This window comes from Uloborus diversus, chromosome 3, assembly GCF_026930045.1.
Source record: "Uloborus diversus isolate 005 chromosome 3, Udiv.v.3.1, whole genome shotgun sequence".
Taxonomy (NCBI): Eukaryota; Metazoa; Arthropoda; class Arachnida; order Araneae; family Uloboridae; genus Uloborus; species Uloborus diversus.
The window spans coordinates 207,219,257-207,237,124 of NC_072733.1; the positions used below are offsets into that span (position 1 = coordinate 207,219,257).

The 17,868-nt window shown below is 33.2% G+C and overlaps 1 protein-coding gene across 1 annotated transcript in view; it reads left to right on the top strand.

Moving 5' to 3' along the window:
• Nucleotides 1–469: 469 nt before the first annotated feature.
• Nucleotides 470–17,868, top strand: part of LOC129219402 (TBC1 domain family member 1-like) — a 122,394-nt gene continuing 104,995 nt past the window's right edge. The window contains exon 1 of the mRNA XM_054853791.1: nucleotides 470–1,146. Coding sequence (XP_054709766.1) covers nucleotides 754–1,146 — 393 coding nt within the window. The 5' untranslated portion in view covers nucleotides 470–753. The remainder of the gene's footprint in view (nucleotides 1,147–17,868) is intronic.

Below are 17,868 nucleotides of genomic sequence, written 5' to 3' on the forward strand. Positions count from 1 at the left end.
AAAATCAATTGTGAAGATTGCCAATTTGTTTTTGAGAATAGAAACTAAAAGGTATTTTATTTATTTCTCCATTTTTACTTTCAAAATTGCAGCTCTTGTAATGTAACAATTTAAAAAAAAAAAAAGATAGCTTTTGAATAAAAACTAAACTTATATTTTTCACAAAATAATGTTTATCAATGACACTGTGCACAAAAAAAAAAAAGAAAAGTCACAAAATCACAATGTTGTCACGATCGACGGGAAAGTGGCTTGGGATCTGCCGGTCAATCGCAATCGACAGGTTGCATATCACCTATTTCAGGTTACCGTAATAAGTATCATAAGAAATATTAGTTTTCAGATTGCACGAGAGATGGCGCCAGCTATTGTAGAAACAGCTGTTCAAAGTGAATAGCAAAAGATCTGTAGGATGGGGCGTTATTGTAGAAACGAAATGCGCGTTAATAGTCGTTCGTGGGTTGTTGGTAGTGGAGTCGAGAACGACGGATACAAATAACTACTGGCCAGAGTCGTGAACCAAACAACCAAAAATGATTGCTACATTTGACCTGACACTTATTGTTTGAATTATAGTAATTTTTATTTTGTGTGTATTGCCTAAAATGAGAACCCGAATTCTTGTTTATGGTTGGTTGTATGTGAGCCAGACGAGCTGAAAATGTCAACATCTTCTCTACAAACGGCTGACATTAGACTATTTGAAGAATATAATAATTCCCAGTTAAGAGTTTTTTGTTTGAGATTGTGTTAATGAAAGAATTGGACATGAAGACAGACCAATTTACAGGTGGCAAGAACGCACACGTGAAGGGGAAAGTGAAATTAGAGTGCAGCTATAAAGTTGTATATCTGGGATATGCTGTTTTGGATCGCAGATATACTTTACCTATGTTACCGTGGGTTATAGCCGAGATCAAACGGCATGGCTCTCAAAACCAAGAAGACATTTTTCTCCAAGTTCGAGACGATTCCTTGAGAGCTTTAAACTGTGAAAAAAACTCGTTGGTGTTCGAGCATAAATTACAGACAATATCGAAATTTGCTCAGTCATCTCACGACCCCCTATGTTTCACTTACATGACGAAAGAAGTGGCGGACGGTCCTTGTGCCTACCATGTATTTCAAGCTTTTGACCAAAGTGCGGTAAGTGCTTTTCAAACATACTTCTTTTAAGAAATAGAATAGACTTTGCATAAACAGAAATAGACAACTCTATTGAATGCTCAAATTCCAAACAGTTGCAAGCATGTGTTTTTGCACTATCCATAACCCATAGGCGGCTCGTAAGAGGGGGCAAGGGGAGCAAATGCCCTCTCACCTTCAACAATAAAGGGACTTCGCCCCTCCACTTTTCTAAGTTCAAAACTAAGGGTCGAATGAAAAATGATTGTGATGATCTGTTCACGTGTTTAAAGAAAGAACTGACTAATTAAATGCTTGTTTTATGCGTTTTTCATGTTATTGTTTCGTAAAAATTAAAATGGAACTTTGATTTTTTGGGGGTAGGAGGGAATTTTCTGTGTCCATCTGGTCCCGCTTTTTGAGTTCGTTTCTCGAATTTTTGGAAGAAGGGCAATTCATTAGTAATGACGGAAAAATTCAATTGCCCAATTTTTGAAGAAAAAATTTAGGTTTAAGGGTGTGTCGTCCCCCAAATCTGCCGTCCCTACACCTCCTTTGACCCCCCCCCCACTTTTTTGGGGCACCAGCCCAGTGGCGTAGCTAGACCCGACTTTCGGGGGGGGTTACTTCTTTTATTTATTTATTTTTTATATATATATATATATATATATATATATATATATATATATATATATATATATATATATATATACATATTATATATATATATATATAATATATATATATATATATATATATAATATATATATATATACATATTATATATATATATATATAATATATATATATATATATATATATATATACATAATATATATATATATTTTATATATATATATATATATATATATGTATAATCGCTTGGATTTTTTTCCTTTTCTTCTTTTTTTTTCTTTCTCTTCTCTCTTCTTTTTCTCTTTTTTTTTTTTTTGAGACTAACTTTTCGGGGGGGGGGGTTTTCTCCCCAAAACCCCCCCCTTAGCTACGCCCCTGCACCAGCCGCCTATGCCATAACCTCTTGATTATTGAGTTATAGTCAGGGCTGCATAGTTGGACTGATTTTGCGGTAATCGAGTTGAAGTCTCCTTTTCCCTCCAATTTCGCAGCCCAAGTATTTGTAGCTTCTGACTACAAGCCAAGCATTTAACTCTAACTCTCTTGATTTTCATCCTGATGAACTCAATTGTTTGCAAGGTTAGTTTTATCTTAGAGCGTACAATTTAATGCTTGATAAAAGGATTCCATATAACCTTGAATTGTCAGAGTCATTTTATTTTTTCCGAGTATTTTTGGTTATTTGTAGGTTTAGCGAAAGTCGAATTTCAATTTTGTTTAACTACTCTTGAAAAAGTTCTCAAGTTTCTCATTTCTTCACTACACTCCAGGGTCCCCCATACCTCCCACTAAACATGGTTTAATCGGTTGGGTGGGCCCCAAAATGAGCTCATTTTTTTGAACCAGAACAGGTGCTGAGTAACTTCTGATACAGCACCCCCAGTAGCATTGATTTGGAATGGGAACTTGAAGGACTTTTTGACCATGAACATATTTAATGTGCCCCACTCACTAATGGTGAACATGGAGGAGCTTCGTTTGGCTGGCATTCAGCCCGAAACCCTCCAGTTATTAGTGTGACTCCTGACAGGTCATGCCACCACAGTCTCATTATTTGCTCCCTATACCATGTTCCTTGGAGTTGTCCTGCATCTGTAGAACAGTGGGTTTAAAAAAAATGGATTTTTTAAACTTTGGTGACTTATCATGAAAAAAAGTCTTGTCACATAAAGACATGTGTGACCCACTTGTTGACTGTCTTTACATCCATAAGCTCGCCTTTAAAAAGGGTCCCTTGTTACTCCAAGATATGTCGGCAAATTTTTAGCATTTTGACCTCTCTTTTGTCTTTAGCACAAAGATGTTAATTTAATAATATCAAATGTTCAAAACTTTTTCTGCTTAATTTAATGTTTTATTTAAAAAAAAATTGAGTTATTCGCATGTTTTTTCTTTATGGGTACATGAATATGTTTGTCAGTTAAAGGTTCGAACTTTATCCAACAAGTGAACGATATGAATAGTGTGATAAGGAAATAAATTTAAATAGGTAGAAATTGAAAAAGCATATTGAGAATTTTTTTTTTTTGGACGCAAAAAGTTTTTGCCCTCTTGCTTCAGTTATTGAGACATAAGGTCTTAAAATCTGCTGAAATCTTAAGAAAAGTGCCAAATTTAATGATCTGGTGAGAATTTAAAGATTACACTTTCACACTGACAATTTTAGTCTGCATGTGGTAAGAAATTCACCTGCAAAGCATGTTTAAGATGTCTTCCAATACGCACTAAAGCTTGCTAAGTTTGGCGACTTATCTAAGAATTTAAGCAGACTTTAAGATCCTACATTTCAATAACAGGGACACAATGGGCAAGTAATTTATGCACCCAGAAACATGTTTTATTGTGTGCTCTTTTTAATTATACTTTTTTTTTTTAACATTGTCGTATGGTTTCCTGGTAAGTATGTTTTGACTGTTAAAAGTTTTTGTAGGCTCCATTATCCTTATTTGTAATCTAGTTTAATTTTTCGGTTACACATTAAAAAGCTTTTATTTACAAGTTCTGCAGGTTATTTATATAAAAAAAATATTCTTTTGTCTTTGAACACAGCAAAGCTCTGTTAGAGCCTTGCTCAAAACTTGAACAGCATTTTCTAAAAACATTATTGAAATTGTTTATGGAACTAAGGTTAAAGTAACTCTTTTCCCGTGTAAAATGCAATGTTGTTGTACAAAGCTCCAACTTAAGTCTAAATGTAATGGCACTATATTTAATATCTTGAAAGAATGATAATGTTTTTAATCTGCTAATGATTGACACCATTAGCAGATTAAAAACATTATGAACAGCATTACAGTGAAATTCCGTTACTAAGAACACCAATATAACGAAATTTCTGTTTCAAAAAATACATTTTTAGACCCGATTTAACTGACATTACATTATTTGAATTCCATTACAACGAAATTCTTGTTACAACAAACAGAATTTGCGGTCCCTTGAAGTTTGTTGCAATGGGATTTCACTGTATGATATTCCCTTTAGACATGATAAAAAATTTGAGTCAATCCCCGATTCTGCATACCCACAAACCCTGCATTGTTGGAGGGCTCATGTCCTTAAGGAGGGGGGGGGGTAGGGTTTTGCAGGTTCAACGGTAAATCGTTCCTTTCAAATTAATAGCATAATAATAATTTAAATTACCTTTAACAGCTATTTTGGTAAGTTGTGTTACTTTTGCAGTAAAAGAATTACCTACAAATGGTTCAGCTAAAGTTTTTTTTTCTCTGCAAATTTATAAGGTTATGATTAAAATACAACTGCTCGTGTGTAGCATGCCTTACTCAAAATTATATTTTAAGTGATGATGAAACATAAACTAAATTTGGCAAACGATAAATAAAAATGTAGCAGTAGAATTGTTCTGTTTATCTATATATATAAAAATGAATGTTTGTATGTCATCCATGAACTCAAAAACTACCCGGCAGATTTGGCTGAAACTTTCACCGTTTGTTATTTTTGGTACTGGGAATGTTTATAGACCAGTTCGAAAAAAATCCGATCGATAGTTCCTTTTTTATTCCAATTTAAGTCAAAATCCATTGGATAAATACGAATAAAATTATCGGCTGCAGAAACTAATTCGCGTGAAAGATCTCATCGATAAGAAGTTAGCTGTTGCCATTTTTCTTGAGTTTGAACAATTAAATTCTTTCATTATTGTTTTATGGCTTTTCATGCAACGGGGGGATTTAAAACTTTTTCTATTTGATATTTTTAGCGATTGATTGATCTTGCAAACTGCGTCAGTACAAAATTTGAGTATAGTCACGGCTTCACTTGATACCTGGACCGATTATTATGAAAATTGCTATATATATGTATTTTTCCACGGTAGTATAATGCTATATTTTTTTGTTGGCGTAGCAACGCGCGTTGGGTACAGCTAGTTTTATTTATTAATTTATTTTTGATGTTGCTCAGAGGAAACTTTCAAAAGCGTTTTGTCAGTTATCCAGTTTTTTAGTTTTAATTTTGCACGAATTGGTAAGTTGAAATTCAGTTATATTGTAAGAAAAATTAGCGGTTTTAATACTGTTGAATATTTTTTGTGTATTTCTCAAAAATAATTAAATTCAGCTAGCATAACCATTACTAGTTTTTAGCATGCTCATAGCTAAGTGAGTGCAACCATTACCATAACTGGTGAAACTAGTGTATTCTAATTTATTTCAAAAATGTATCTATAAATCATTGTTGAAAATTATTGAAATTTTCACAGCTATGCGAAGCAGGGGCGGATACAGAAAAATCTTTTGGAGGAGGCACGGGAAATTGAACAGCCCCCTCCCCCACCGCCTTTGATGTTTCATAACAAAGTTTTAATGACTTAAATGTGCGTGTTTTTTAATTTTTTTTATTTATTTATTCTTTTTTTAAGGATTTTTTCAGGTCAATGAATCTACTTCTAAGTACATGAATATTATGCACTAATATACTTTGAATGTGGACGGAAAACATCTTTAACGTTTCAAGCCATTCAAATACTAAACCCAATATAATGTCACCAAGATGCTAGACTATGAGCGGCTTTACTTAGGAACATTATCATAATGATTATAACACGAGGGCAGGGTTATTAAATAAACCCATACCTCACTTGAGTTTTTTGAAAATAATTTATAAAGAAAATCATAACTTCATAACATATAAGTTTTACTGAATAATTCATAAACTATTTCTGTGTGAATTTCAAAACAGTTGCTGATTTGTTCTTAAAGCCATGATACAGTTGAGATAACATATTGATACTACCTGTCGTTTCCATTAAAAATCATGGTTTTTTCCAATTTTTCCAAGAAACTACCATATGATTTCTTTCATTTTGCATTTTTTATAAGCTGAGAAAGAAATCTATAATATCGCAAATAGGTTCCTGAATCAAAATGACTCTTTTAGATAGGGCCTACACATTAAAAAAAAAAAGGTGTTAATTATTGATTCCATCAAAGAAGAATTAAAGGACGAATTGCGATAATACGGTCCCTTGAATTCGAAACCAGTGAGTTAAATGTATTCTGCAACTCTGGGCCTCTGACTCCAGTAATACTTCTTCAGCAAACAAAAATGCTTTTATTCAAAATATACTGTGTGTGTTTTGTGTTCTTTTTAATTAACTACGTAAAAAATTCAAAAGAAAGATCAATTAAAAGGTAATAAATAAAATAGTAAAATTAATTCATTCTTTTTTTTTTGGGGGGGGGGTCACGCCCCCCCCCCTAAAATCCGCTACTGATGGGAAGTGCCTTTATAAGTTCAACTCCTTGGTAATTAGTTTTTCCATGAACTAGAACTGCAATATCACAGTTCACCAACAATGCAAAAAAATAATAAATAAATAAAAACTCTTAAACATGCCCATAACTAATCGTTTACCCCTATATGTGTTCTAAAGTTTGCTAGAACTTAATTGCGATTTAATGTTTTAAAAAGGGGGCGCACCCCCCCTGATTATCGCGACAACCCCCCCCCCCATAGCTAGAGCCCCCCCAAAAGGAAAAAATACCCCTCAAAACACTCCTCTAAAAATATCAATGGCGCAGTCTGCGCCATGCCCCCCCCCCCAGGTGGACACTCCTGTTTTAACTCACTTTTTTGCATTATTTGTAAGTAGAAAAAATGCTAAAACAATCACTTTTCTTTAAATATGGTGACACATGAGCCATTAATTTTGAAAGTTGTGCAAGTCCATTTTTTGTCGTTGCAATATGTTTAAGGAAAGACGATTTAATAATGAGTTTTCTTAATGAAGAGCTAATAAAGATCATACAAAGTTTTATCTATAAATTGACAAAATGTTACTTGTTTTTTTAATTGACTCGCCCCACTTGCAAAATAAATGGCTCATATATCAAAAAAAAAAAAAAAAAAAAAAGAAAAAAGGATATTCTGTAATGGATATCATGCATCAGTGAATGCGTGAGGACAAATGGTAAGAAGTGGATCTTATGTCTACTGGTGACGTCATACCTCACTGCGCAGGCCGCTGTCTTCCCACTTCCGCAATTCCGGTGCACATTTCTGCTACAACTCTTTCCGTTTCGGCGAAAAATGACACCCTGTGTGTAGCATTTTTCTTCTTCCCCTGTATATTGTGCAATGAATCCATAGACTAATCAGGCCCGTTTCCAGATTTACATAAAGGGAGGGGTTTTAATCTTACCTGTGGGGGGGGGGGATTCAAACCTCAACACAACCTTTAGTTTTACAACAAATTGTCGATCCCAGTATAGCGTTTATGCACCTGTAAGTACTGCTGTACCTCCCCCCCCCTCTTCCCCTAGAAGGATAATTCTGGCTGCACAAGTGACCGAAGTATTCCTTCATTTTACAGGTTCACTTTTTTCAAACCTTGTTTGTTATTTTTTATTAAATCTGTTTACTACGCGGTTTATTGCAACAAGTATTAAAAACTCTCCACAAATTTTTTTATAATGTAGACTGTTTATTAGATCTTATGTTCTGAAATAATACTTAATTCGTCGTAAACTAAACAAGAACGAGCTTATTGTAGATGCAAATTACATTACTAAACACAATTACTAATACATGTTCATAGCTGCAACATATGCCAAATTTATCATTTCCTTCGTACAATAAGCAATATTAATGCTTTGTATTGGTAGATCATTCAGCAGTTCTACCACTACAGTTTTTTCAAAATATTATTTCAGTCGGTAAAGTTTTAACAATTGTAAATTACATAACATTTGAATGTTATGTAAAACTTTTTAAGTTAAAAAAGAAGAAAGAAATGCAAGCGTTTAAGTCCAACTAAGTTGAATTAGAGAAAAAAAATTACAGAATTACTGAGTTAAATTACAGAAAAACTTCACAGAAAAAGGGGAGAAAAAACGCTAAACGCAGACTTTCACATTAAAGTTAATTTAAGTCAATAATTTTCTTCATTTGACAATAGATTTTTTTCTCCAATGGGAGGGGTTTAACCCCTAAAACCCTCCCCTTGGACACGGCTCTGAGACTAATGGTTGAGATTACTTAACCATCTTAAGAAAAGAAAAAAAAAAATTTCGATTTTTCTTTAGTTGGTGGTGCGACTGGTGTTTCTGTCTCGATGTTTGATTGTCTGACCGAAGCTTATGAAATATTGTAAAAATGAAAAATAAGTTCGGGTAGTGTGCTCCTTGAAATATCTAAAAGTTTTTCTAAAAGGCGATTTTGCACTTTTTTTTGTCTTGATTTTAAGCCAATTTTCCACATTGATTAACAATATGGCATCCATTCTTTTGTTTCAATTTCTTTGTTCGTGAAGCATGCAGAAAATTGCACGAAATACAATTCGTTAAAAGAGTAATAAAGTCATACTAGTCGACCCGTGCGGAACTCCGCACTGTGCTTCAAATCGTTTCATAAGGCATTTCGCTCTTTAAGAATTTCAAAGGAAGAACATTATGACGAAGAACCGAAAAAAAAGTAAGCGCCGAAGAGAAGGCATGTAATTTAAAGACATAGTAACAAAACCTCGTTAAATACAACGTTGTGATAATTTGATCATAGCTCCCCTTTTAATCGTACATATTTTCAATGCAAACATAAATGTCATTAAAAGTGTGGCTGAGTGGTGACTCGTGAAAAAGCAATAATTGTGCATGTGAAAAAATAGGTTGTGGCAAATACAGTCCTGCACATGTCAGCATCTGACGGGAAAAAAAGAAACATTAAAGAGATATTTATTGGCACGTATTCGAATTGGCGCCATTCTGACTAACAGCCCAACACCCCAACAAACCTGGCAATTGCGCCATCCTTTTCGAAAGCTATTCATTGAAGGAATGAGTAGTAAAAAACAGCAAAAAAGCTTTTTGCCAAAAAAAAAAAAAAAATAAATAAAAATAAAAATAATAAGATCATGCATCTGTGTTTTGTCATTAACCAGCATGATACGATTTAAAATTATTCGCAAAGCATGGAATTTGATTAAAGAATGACGAAGATCTCACGTAGCGATTGAAACAAACATTCTAGAGAAGTAATAAATTTGATTGAAAATAAGTGTTTTTATCTTTGAATATTGAACTATTTCACATAGAAGGTTGCTTTAACCGTTACGGCTTAAATGCCCTCACATGTTTCTCTTTTAATCGAACACTTAAAATTCAAAACCAAAACCAGTTGAACTGAGTCCGTTCTTAAGTGTAATTTTTCGAACGTAGACAAAATGTATTTTTTTTTTTCAGCAGAAAGCAGAGGAGTAGAAAATAATTTCTTGCTAATGAAGTTGATAATACTTTTAATGCTTTATATCGTATTCGCGCGAATAAAAAATTAAAGAATTACTGAGTGAAACTCGTAGTTTTAATCGGGCGTAGTATTTTTTCATTTGTACAAAAGGTCGAACACTGCTATTAGAAACATCTACATTTTAGCATACAATAAAAATGTTTTTCTGCACAAAAAGGATTTCTTTAGGTAAATCTAATACTTTTTTATGCTTACATTATGTTGAGTGGTCTGGATGTAGTCAAAGAACACAGTTCGATTAACAATCAACTTATCCGAATGATAACTGTAGCCTGCATAAAGGAGTCGAAACACCAAGTAGCATTCCCACTGCATTTATTTTATTAGGCGAGTATGTTATGAGCACATGTAATGTGTAATACTAATATAAATTTGATATTATGTCGGACAGCCCAAGCTTGCCCGAAGTTCAGATAGCTTATACCCGAACGCTCCACCGAAAAAAACTTATCAATTAAACCGAACAACTAAGTCCAGTGCTGTTAAGCTTTATTAAAATATAAACACACACACAGGCTATTTTTTTTTTTTTTGCCGAAAGCGACGTAAAAAATGGAAAACTGCATTAGAACTTTGCTTTAAAAAATGCATAAGAACTACAGGCAGCATCAAGGTTTTGAAACAGCAAGAGGCGATTTTGAAAACTTGAATTTTCGACCGTAAGTCTTTTTTTCGTCATTGGCCAGCCTGATAAGTTTTAAAATGAGAGGGGATTAATATATAAGATAAGATATTGAAGAAAAATGTTTTTATTTTTGAAAATTTTTACAATTTGTTATCGCAGGCTGCTTAAACCGTTATAACTTAGATGGCAGCACGTGTTCATCATTTAACAGCACGGTTAAAATACAAAATAAATTGAACTATGCTTTCGAATGTAGTAAAAATGTGATAAGCTATTTGTTTTTTAGCAAAAAGAAGAAAAAATATATATTTTACCCTTCAAATTGAGGTAGTATTTTATTTATTTGTACAAAGAGTCAAAAACTCATTAGAAGAATATATATTTCAATATACGATTTATTATTTTTTTTCTGAACAAAAAACAATTCTATTGTAGTCTGAAATCTTAAACCTGTTGCTTATATTTTCGCTTACATTATGCTTTAATTTTCTTTCCAGAGCCAAAGCTTCAAAAAAAAAAAAAAAAACACGTGCAATTTCGAAGTAATTTAGCACAAAATCACTGAATGTTTTCATATCAGCAAGGAGCATTTCCTTCTCATTTATTCTATTCCTTCATAGTTGTTATGCATTTAATTCAGTGTTCATGTAATGCGCGATATTTCTCTAATTTTTTTGGTGCAGATTGTTCGGACGTGGGCCCGAACACGTAATCTTCTGGTTACGAAGAGAACGCTCTGCCGATCAAGCTACTCAGCTCTGTCGGTCATAGCGCAAATTAAAGTTATAAGTTTGACCGAAAACCTTATTCTGGTTCTTTAAAACAGGTTTTTCGGCTAAAAGAAACAATTTTCAGACCTTGAGTCTATTTTTCGTCAGTAGCCAGCACCATAAGCTATAAAATAAGCCGTAAATCAAAGAAATCGATCAAGAATTGAGGGAAATTTGGCGTAGAAACCAAAAACAGGCTACAGAAATAATATATAAGGATAGCAGTAATAGATTTTAGTTTGAGTCGTTAATATTTATCGTTCGCAATTGTCGTTTCTCAAAAATTTTATAAAAGAGATAAAATCATTAAATTCCAATTTTCTCACTGTTATTAAAATATAATAGTTTTTATGATTTTGTTGGTAAAAACATATTCTAAGTCATCAAATTCAATGAAAGGTTTGTTCTGAATGCAGAAATGTCTTCGTTTGATTTAGATTTCTTTGTAATACAAACAGGACTAAGTCGCAAAAGAAAAAAAAAATTAAACCATCCTATTAATACATTAAAAAATATTTTAATTTTTTAGTGCTGAAAATAATATAACTGCAATTGAAAAGGTAAATCAATTGCTCTGGAGGACGTATACGTCTTCCGATTTCTAAGGGACCAGGTCATAGATATTCAACCAAAAATATTACTTAGGGCTCTCTCCGGTAATTTTTGGAAATTGAAGTTCTCAAAACGCAGTTTTAGGATATCCTTGGTCGAGTTTTCTTTTCTTTTTTTTGAAGTGAAAACTTCTTAAGGCGTGTTGAGCATTTTTGAGGTGGGGAAAAACCATTTATTTCGCGACACCGTCACCGACATGTAAAATACAGTGCATGCGCGGCTTCACTCGGTTCCTTTAGAAGTTGCTTTCTTTGGTAACTCTGAACCCCAGTAGCGCTGTCAGCAGCGCGTGAGTCTCATAATCCGATTCAAGAAACGTAAGTTCGATCCTCCCCCGGTTCAGTGCATTTTGTCTAAAGAAGAAAACATTTTAAAGCTTTTATAATATTTTTGAAGTGAAAAGTCTTTACTTTAGATGCTTTGGGCTTTTTTTGAGATGGGAAAAACAATGTTGCTGATATCGGTGATACATGTATTTGTCGTTGCCACTCTGCAAATGGACAGCTAATTATAATGGTTGCTGTTTATATTTCACCGGCTAGCTCTATAAGAGCAATACAAGGTTTTCTATATAAATATTTATTTGTTTATTCTTACGACGTTTCTGCATTACTTCAAGATAAAACTAGGAAGAGCTTTAATGATTTCCCAATGATTTTTAATGAGGTTGTCAATATCAACTTTGCAGATGATAAAAATCTACCATTAACTATAAACCTATAATCAGTTTTAGAAAAAAAAATGACACAAATAATTATGATCAGTGTAAAAAATCAGATTTTCTTGGGGGGGGGGGAAGGAATTTTTAGATTTAAATTATTATTTTTTAATTTTTTTAAAAAATATTTTAGAAACTTTCGTGATTGATTAATTTATACTTTTAAATATAATTAAACTTAAAATCGATGTTTTAAAAATTTAAAAACAATTAAGTTTCAAATAACACGTCACCAAAACGTTTTCCATATCATGCAAAACCACTTTAATATAGCTGCATATGATTCAAATCACACTTAAAATAGGTTGCGTAGTTGTACATATAAAAAAAATGCATAAAAACAGGGCAAACAAATCAGCATTTGGCTTTTGCCAAATGTTTTTTCATCCAAAAGCTCTTTTTTTTTTTTTTTTTCGAAATGAACCCCGAACTATCTGCCATGCCTAAAAATTCAAATTTCCCTGCACGCTGGTCAATCACTTGGCATGTCACTCTTTTTCGCATGTCGGCTAAAGAGGGGTAATACAGTAAATTGATTACGTGGTAAGTTCATATGTGTATTGTTTATTATTTTTATGGGCATGAAAAACTGAAAAAGATTTTTTTTTTCAAATAATTCCTATATTTGCATCAATATTTACTTTATAAACGAACGGAAATAGACAATTGACGCTCGGATTGCTGATAAACGTAAAAACTAGACTGTTGTCGATCCTTTGAATTTACAATTAATAAAATCTTAATTTTTGAAACTACAATTAATTTAAATGAAAACACCAAACACATACCACACACGCGCGCACGAACACACCAAAATTATTTTGCAGTTTTAAGTTTTCACTACTGTCGGCAGTCCCATGGCTGCCTTATTTTGGGGGGTAGGACGCATGACCTCTAGATCCGCGCTTGTTTTTTTGCTGAATGTGGCTAGATATTAATAAACAAAACTGCGGAATTGCATAGTGTACTCGATGCTGACGAACGATTTTTCTGATGTGGCGAGTTTATTTTAAATTAGTTATTTTTCAAGTTATTAAAATTATCTTTTCGCTGAGCGTAATGTGAAGTTGAGCAGAGTAAACTGTGCAATAATAATTGGGTACACGGTACACGTGTATTGGAGTTATTCAAACAAGCTGTTTTTGAAATATATTGCACTTTTATTTTGCACAGTAGATGGTAGGGGTGGGCTGGATCCCCCAAGAGGGCGCCAACCTTGACTCCGAATGGACGCTTATTTTCAAACTAAAAAAAAAAAAAAACGCCAGGTTTAAGGTTGAAAAAAAAAAGTCCGAAGGCGCACAGGATTGAGGGTGCAAAAAATAAAACAAAATAAAATGAAAAAAATCCGAACAGACACAGATTTGAGAGGGCAAAAAGGAAAAAAAAAAAGAAAGAAACGAAGGCGCTGAAATTCTTTGGCGAAGGAAAAAAAAACGAAGGCTCACAGGTTCGGAGGGAGTAAAAAAAAAAGGAAATCGAAGGCGCGCACGTTCAAGGGTGCAAACAAAATAAAATAAACTGAAGTTTACTCTGGTTTGAAGGCTCACAATATTGAGAGTGTGGAAACTCGAACGCGCACAGGTTCAAGGGCGAAAAAAAAAAAAAAAAAAAAAAAAAAAAAAAAACGAACATGCAAACGTTAGAGAGCGCACTGACCCGCGGGCCCGTCCGACCCTGGTAACAGCCATTTTAAAGCGTTTATATGTTACTTATGTCACCTGGTAAAAAAAGTCCCCTCCCCCTTTTTATTTGACCATTCTTTCTCCTCATGTTGACCGCTAGTTTCTACGTCGGACGTTGTTATATAGTACTAGCTCTATGTAATTTTTCTTCTTTCGCGGAAACTCGAATCGCAGAACTGATAGTTTTACTTTTTCTCACAGGCCATCCCAACGAAATGGTATAACCCATCTTTTAAGCAAAAAAAGAAGGGGTGGGGGGGGGAATCCGCTTAGTTTGGTACCAAAAAATTTTGTTGGCTGTTCAAATCGATTTTTCTATGAAAGACTTCAATTATTTTTATAAAGAAAATGCATGAATTGTAACAACTTGCTTTGTTGACGCTTTATAAAATATTTCCTTTTAAGAAGACCTAAAACTTGTTATTAATAGTATATTAACAGTATAAGTAATATTAGTTTCAACTTGTTTAAAAACGTACTCTTGCGTAAAACGCTGTTTTTTTTCCTTCATGACGGTGAGATAAAAGTATTTGCGATTGCGTCGGAACAATTCTCTTTTGTATTTGCCCTTTTTTTTTTTGTTATGTTTTGCTATATCTCATTCTTTTTTGGAGTTTTGGTAAACTGATTTAACAAAACAAGGTACATATTTGCACTTTTAAGAGGGAGACATTTGAAAGAACAAACAATAGCTAAATCTGATAAACGCCGTAAACGACAAATGACATATATTTTTTAATTTTATTTTTAGTTTTTGTAATCTCAAATGATTTCTTTTTGTCGTGGAGCGGTGTCAATTTAGATTACTTCGCCTTATTTCATCTTTATTTTTCAAAATGCTTTTTAGATGCTGATAAACAATACTTAAAAATGAAAATGCAACGCTCTGTTCTTTGCTGGGATTTGTGTTAAAGTGTTTATAGACGATACCACACACACAGAAATCGACAATTTCTTCGCCCTTTGGATTGGTAATTTGAGACATTCATGTGATCTACTTTAGTTCTGAACGCCTCCTCATGGGTCGATCCAGTCCGCATCGTAAAAGCGGCCCCATTCACAAAATTCCACTTCGTAAAAGCGGCTCATTCACAAAATTTCACATCATAAAATAAATATACAACATGGGGTCGATCGGGTAAGGGTTTTTTTTTTTAAACCGGAAAGCTTCTTAGATCAACATATCAGCTACGTGTGAAACATAGTCGCCATATTTGGTTAGTTACAAGATGGAATCAGACAAGATGCTTAAGCGCCTAAGTGTATAAGAACAAAACAGAATTGGATGTTTATTCAACTGCAAACAAATCAAACTAACGAAAAATGTACTGTAAATCTTCTTTTTTTGGATTATTTTAAATAGTTTTCTTGAGAAATGAAAAACTAAATATTTAAAATCCCATCTTATTCTCATTGCTTTGGACGCTAATGCGCTAAAAACTAGTATTTCAACTAAATTGTAGTTTCATGAGAATTTTTTAATTATTTTTATGCTACTAGTTGAAATAATCTAGATCTTAATGTTTAGCGTAGTCGCCTTTTTTGGTCATTCCCAAGATGGAAGTAGACAAGACTCTTTAACTGCCTAAGTTTTAAAAAACTGATTTCGAAGCTTATTGCTATGCAAACTATTGAAAATAACGTAAAATTTGCCGTGATTTTGTTTTTGGATACAACTTTTATATTCTTGAAGTATCCAGATTTTTATCCTTCAAATTTTATCTTCAGAATATTATTTTATCCTCATTGCTTTAGATGCTAATGCGCTAAAAACTGATTATTTTATCTAAATTGTAGTTTTTTTTTTTGAGGATTTTTAATTATTTATAATTACTTACACGCAACAAATTCAAAAATCTATTAATTTTTTCGCGTAGTCGCCATGTTTGGTCATTCGTAAGATGGAAGTATAGACAAGATTGCCTAAGTTTTCAAAAATAGAATTAGATGCTTATTGTCTCAACACAAACTGTTGAAAATTTCACAAAATGCGTCATAAATCATGTTTTTTTTTAAAAATTAGTCTCTTGAAAAGTGAAATTTTATCTGCACAATTGCCTTTGGTCCTCATTGCTTTGGGGGCTTTGCTATGATGAACTAAAAAAACCTGTTTCATCTTAGATTTTTTTAGAGTCTTGACCTTTATCATAAAAGCGCTTTTTCAACCTTGAAGACTTCAGCTGGATTGTTTTGCTTTATCCTTGCACCTGGAAAATCAGGGAAATCATGAAATTCAACTATGATCGAATTTGGTAATAAAAAATCATGATTTTCAGCAAAAAAAAAAAAAAAAAGCTCAAAATATATCATATTAGAGATTTTCTGAGAACAAGAAGCATCGCGTGCATTTAATTTTTTAACTGTTACATACATTTAAATTTTTACCTGATATATATTTTTTTCCAGGAAGTGAAGGGAAATTCACCATAATTTATTTTTTACAAAAAAAAAAAAAAAAAAAATAATAATAATAATAAATAAATAAAGCTTTTGCTTTTTCACCAACTATGGACCCAAAAAATAAAACCAGGATCGACCAACTAAAGTCCAAAGTGCTTTGTGTTAAATACGGCGTTCAGAGCTGAAGTGGATCAAGTCTGCATGGACCTTGTTTCACTTAAGCTCTGAACTCGTCATTTGTTAATTTTTACTTCCTTTTACCAAAAAGGAAGTAATGTATTCGCGAAAACAATTTCACTCAAAAATCGGCCTTAATTTCCATTTTGCTTGCCCCCGAATGAACATTGTTTTTTTTTTCAACCCGACCGCACGTGGATATATGCCTAAGAACTTATAGACACCCGATGTATCCATTTTGGCGATCTCCGAGTTAATTACAACGAGTTTTCTCTCGTGACGTCTGTATGAATGTACGTATATATCTCGCATAATTCAAAAACGGTATGTCTTAGAAAGTTGAAATTTGGTACGTAGACTCCTAGTGGGGCCTAGTTGTGCGCCTTCCCTTTTGGTTGCATTCGGATGTTCCTAATGGGGGCTTTTGCCCCTTTTTTGGGGAAAATCATTGTTAATTTCGATGTAAACTCAAGTGGTGCTATAATTTATCGGACACTTGGCGATGTTTGGCCAGTCTTTTGGTCGCCAACTTGGCGACAAATTAGGCGATTTTTTAATTTTAAAATCTTGTTTCAATTTGACCACTGATGGTGATATTTAGAGAGTAAACTATTGAATCACATTAAAATTGCCAATATTGGGGAAATTAATCTGTATAAAACGTTTTTTGCTTCGGTTCGCAACAAATTTGGGGTGAAAATATTTGAAGACATTCTTTGCTTACTCCAAGTCCAAGACACAATTATTATTAAATTAGCGTAAAAGGAAGTAATGTGATGCACACATTTGCTCGTTTATATTGAAGTTATAGCTATACAAATCTGTCGAAGGCAAAATACATTGTTCAGAACATGAACCTAAATTTTTTGGGGAACATTGTTTTAAAGTTTTTTTTATTTTTAATAAGGATTAGATCAGTCTTATTCAACCCTTTACAATTTGGGTAAACCTTTGAGCTTACCGTTTAGTTTATTAAAGCATATTCTATGAATAATAAACAGAAGCAACAATATTTTAAGTTGTGACAAATTCATACGAAGAAATTGTGTTTAATTACTTGGCTGTGATTGCTTTTTATTGCAAAATTACGCATGGACTTTGATTTAGCCGAGAATATCCAAGCCAAATAGAACCTTTTCTAGGGATCTTTTACATGCCGCATAATTAGGTTTTGGCATGGGAGGATGGTAGCTAATAGGCCTCCATCCCGAGATGCTATACAATTAGAGGTGCGACATCGATGGCAAAACATCGATGTTAGAAATTAAAACATCGATGATATGGATACATCGATCAAAAAACATCGATCTTTTTATCAATGTATAACATTCATTTTTCAATACACTACACTAATTT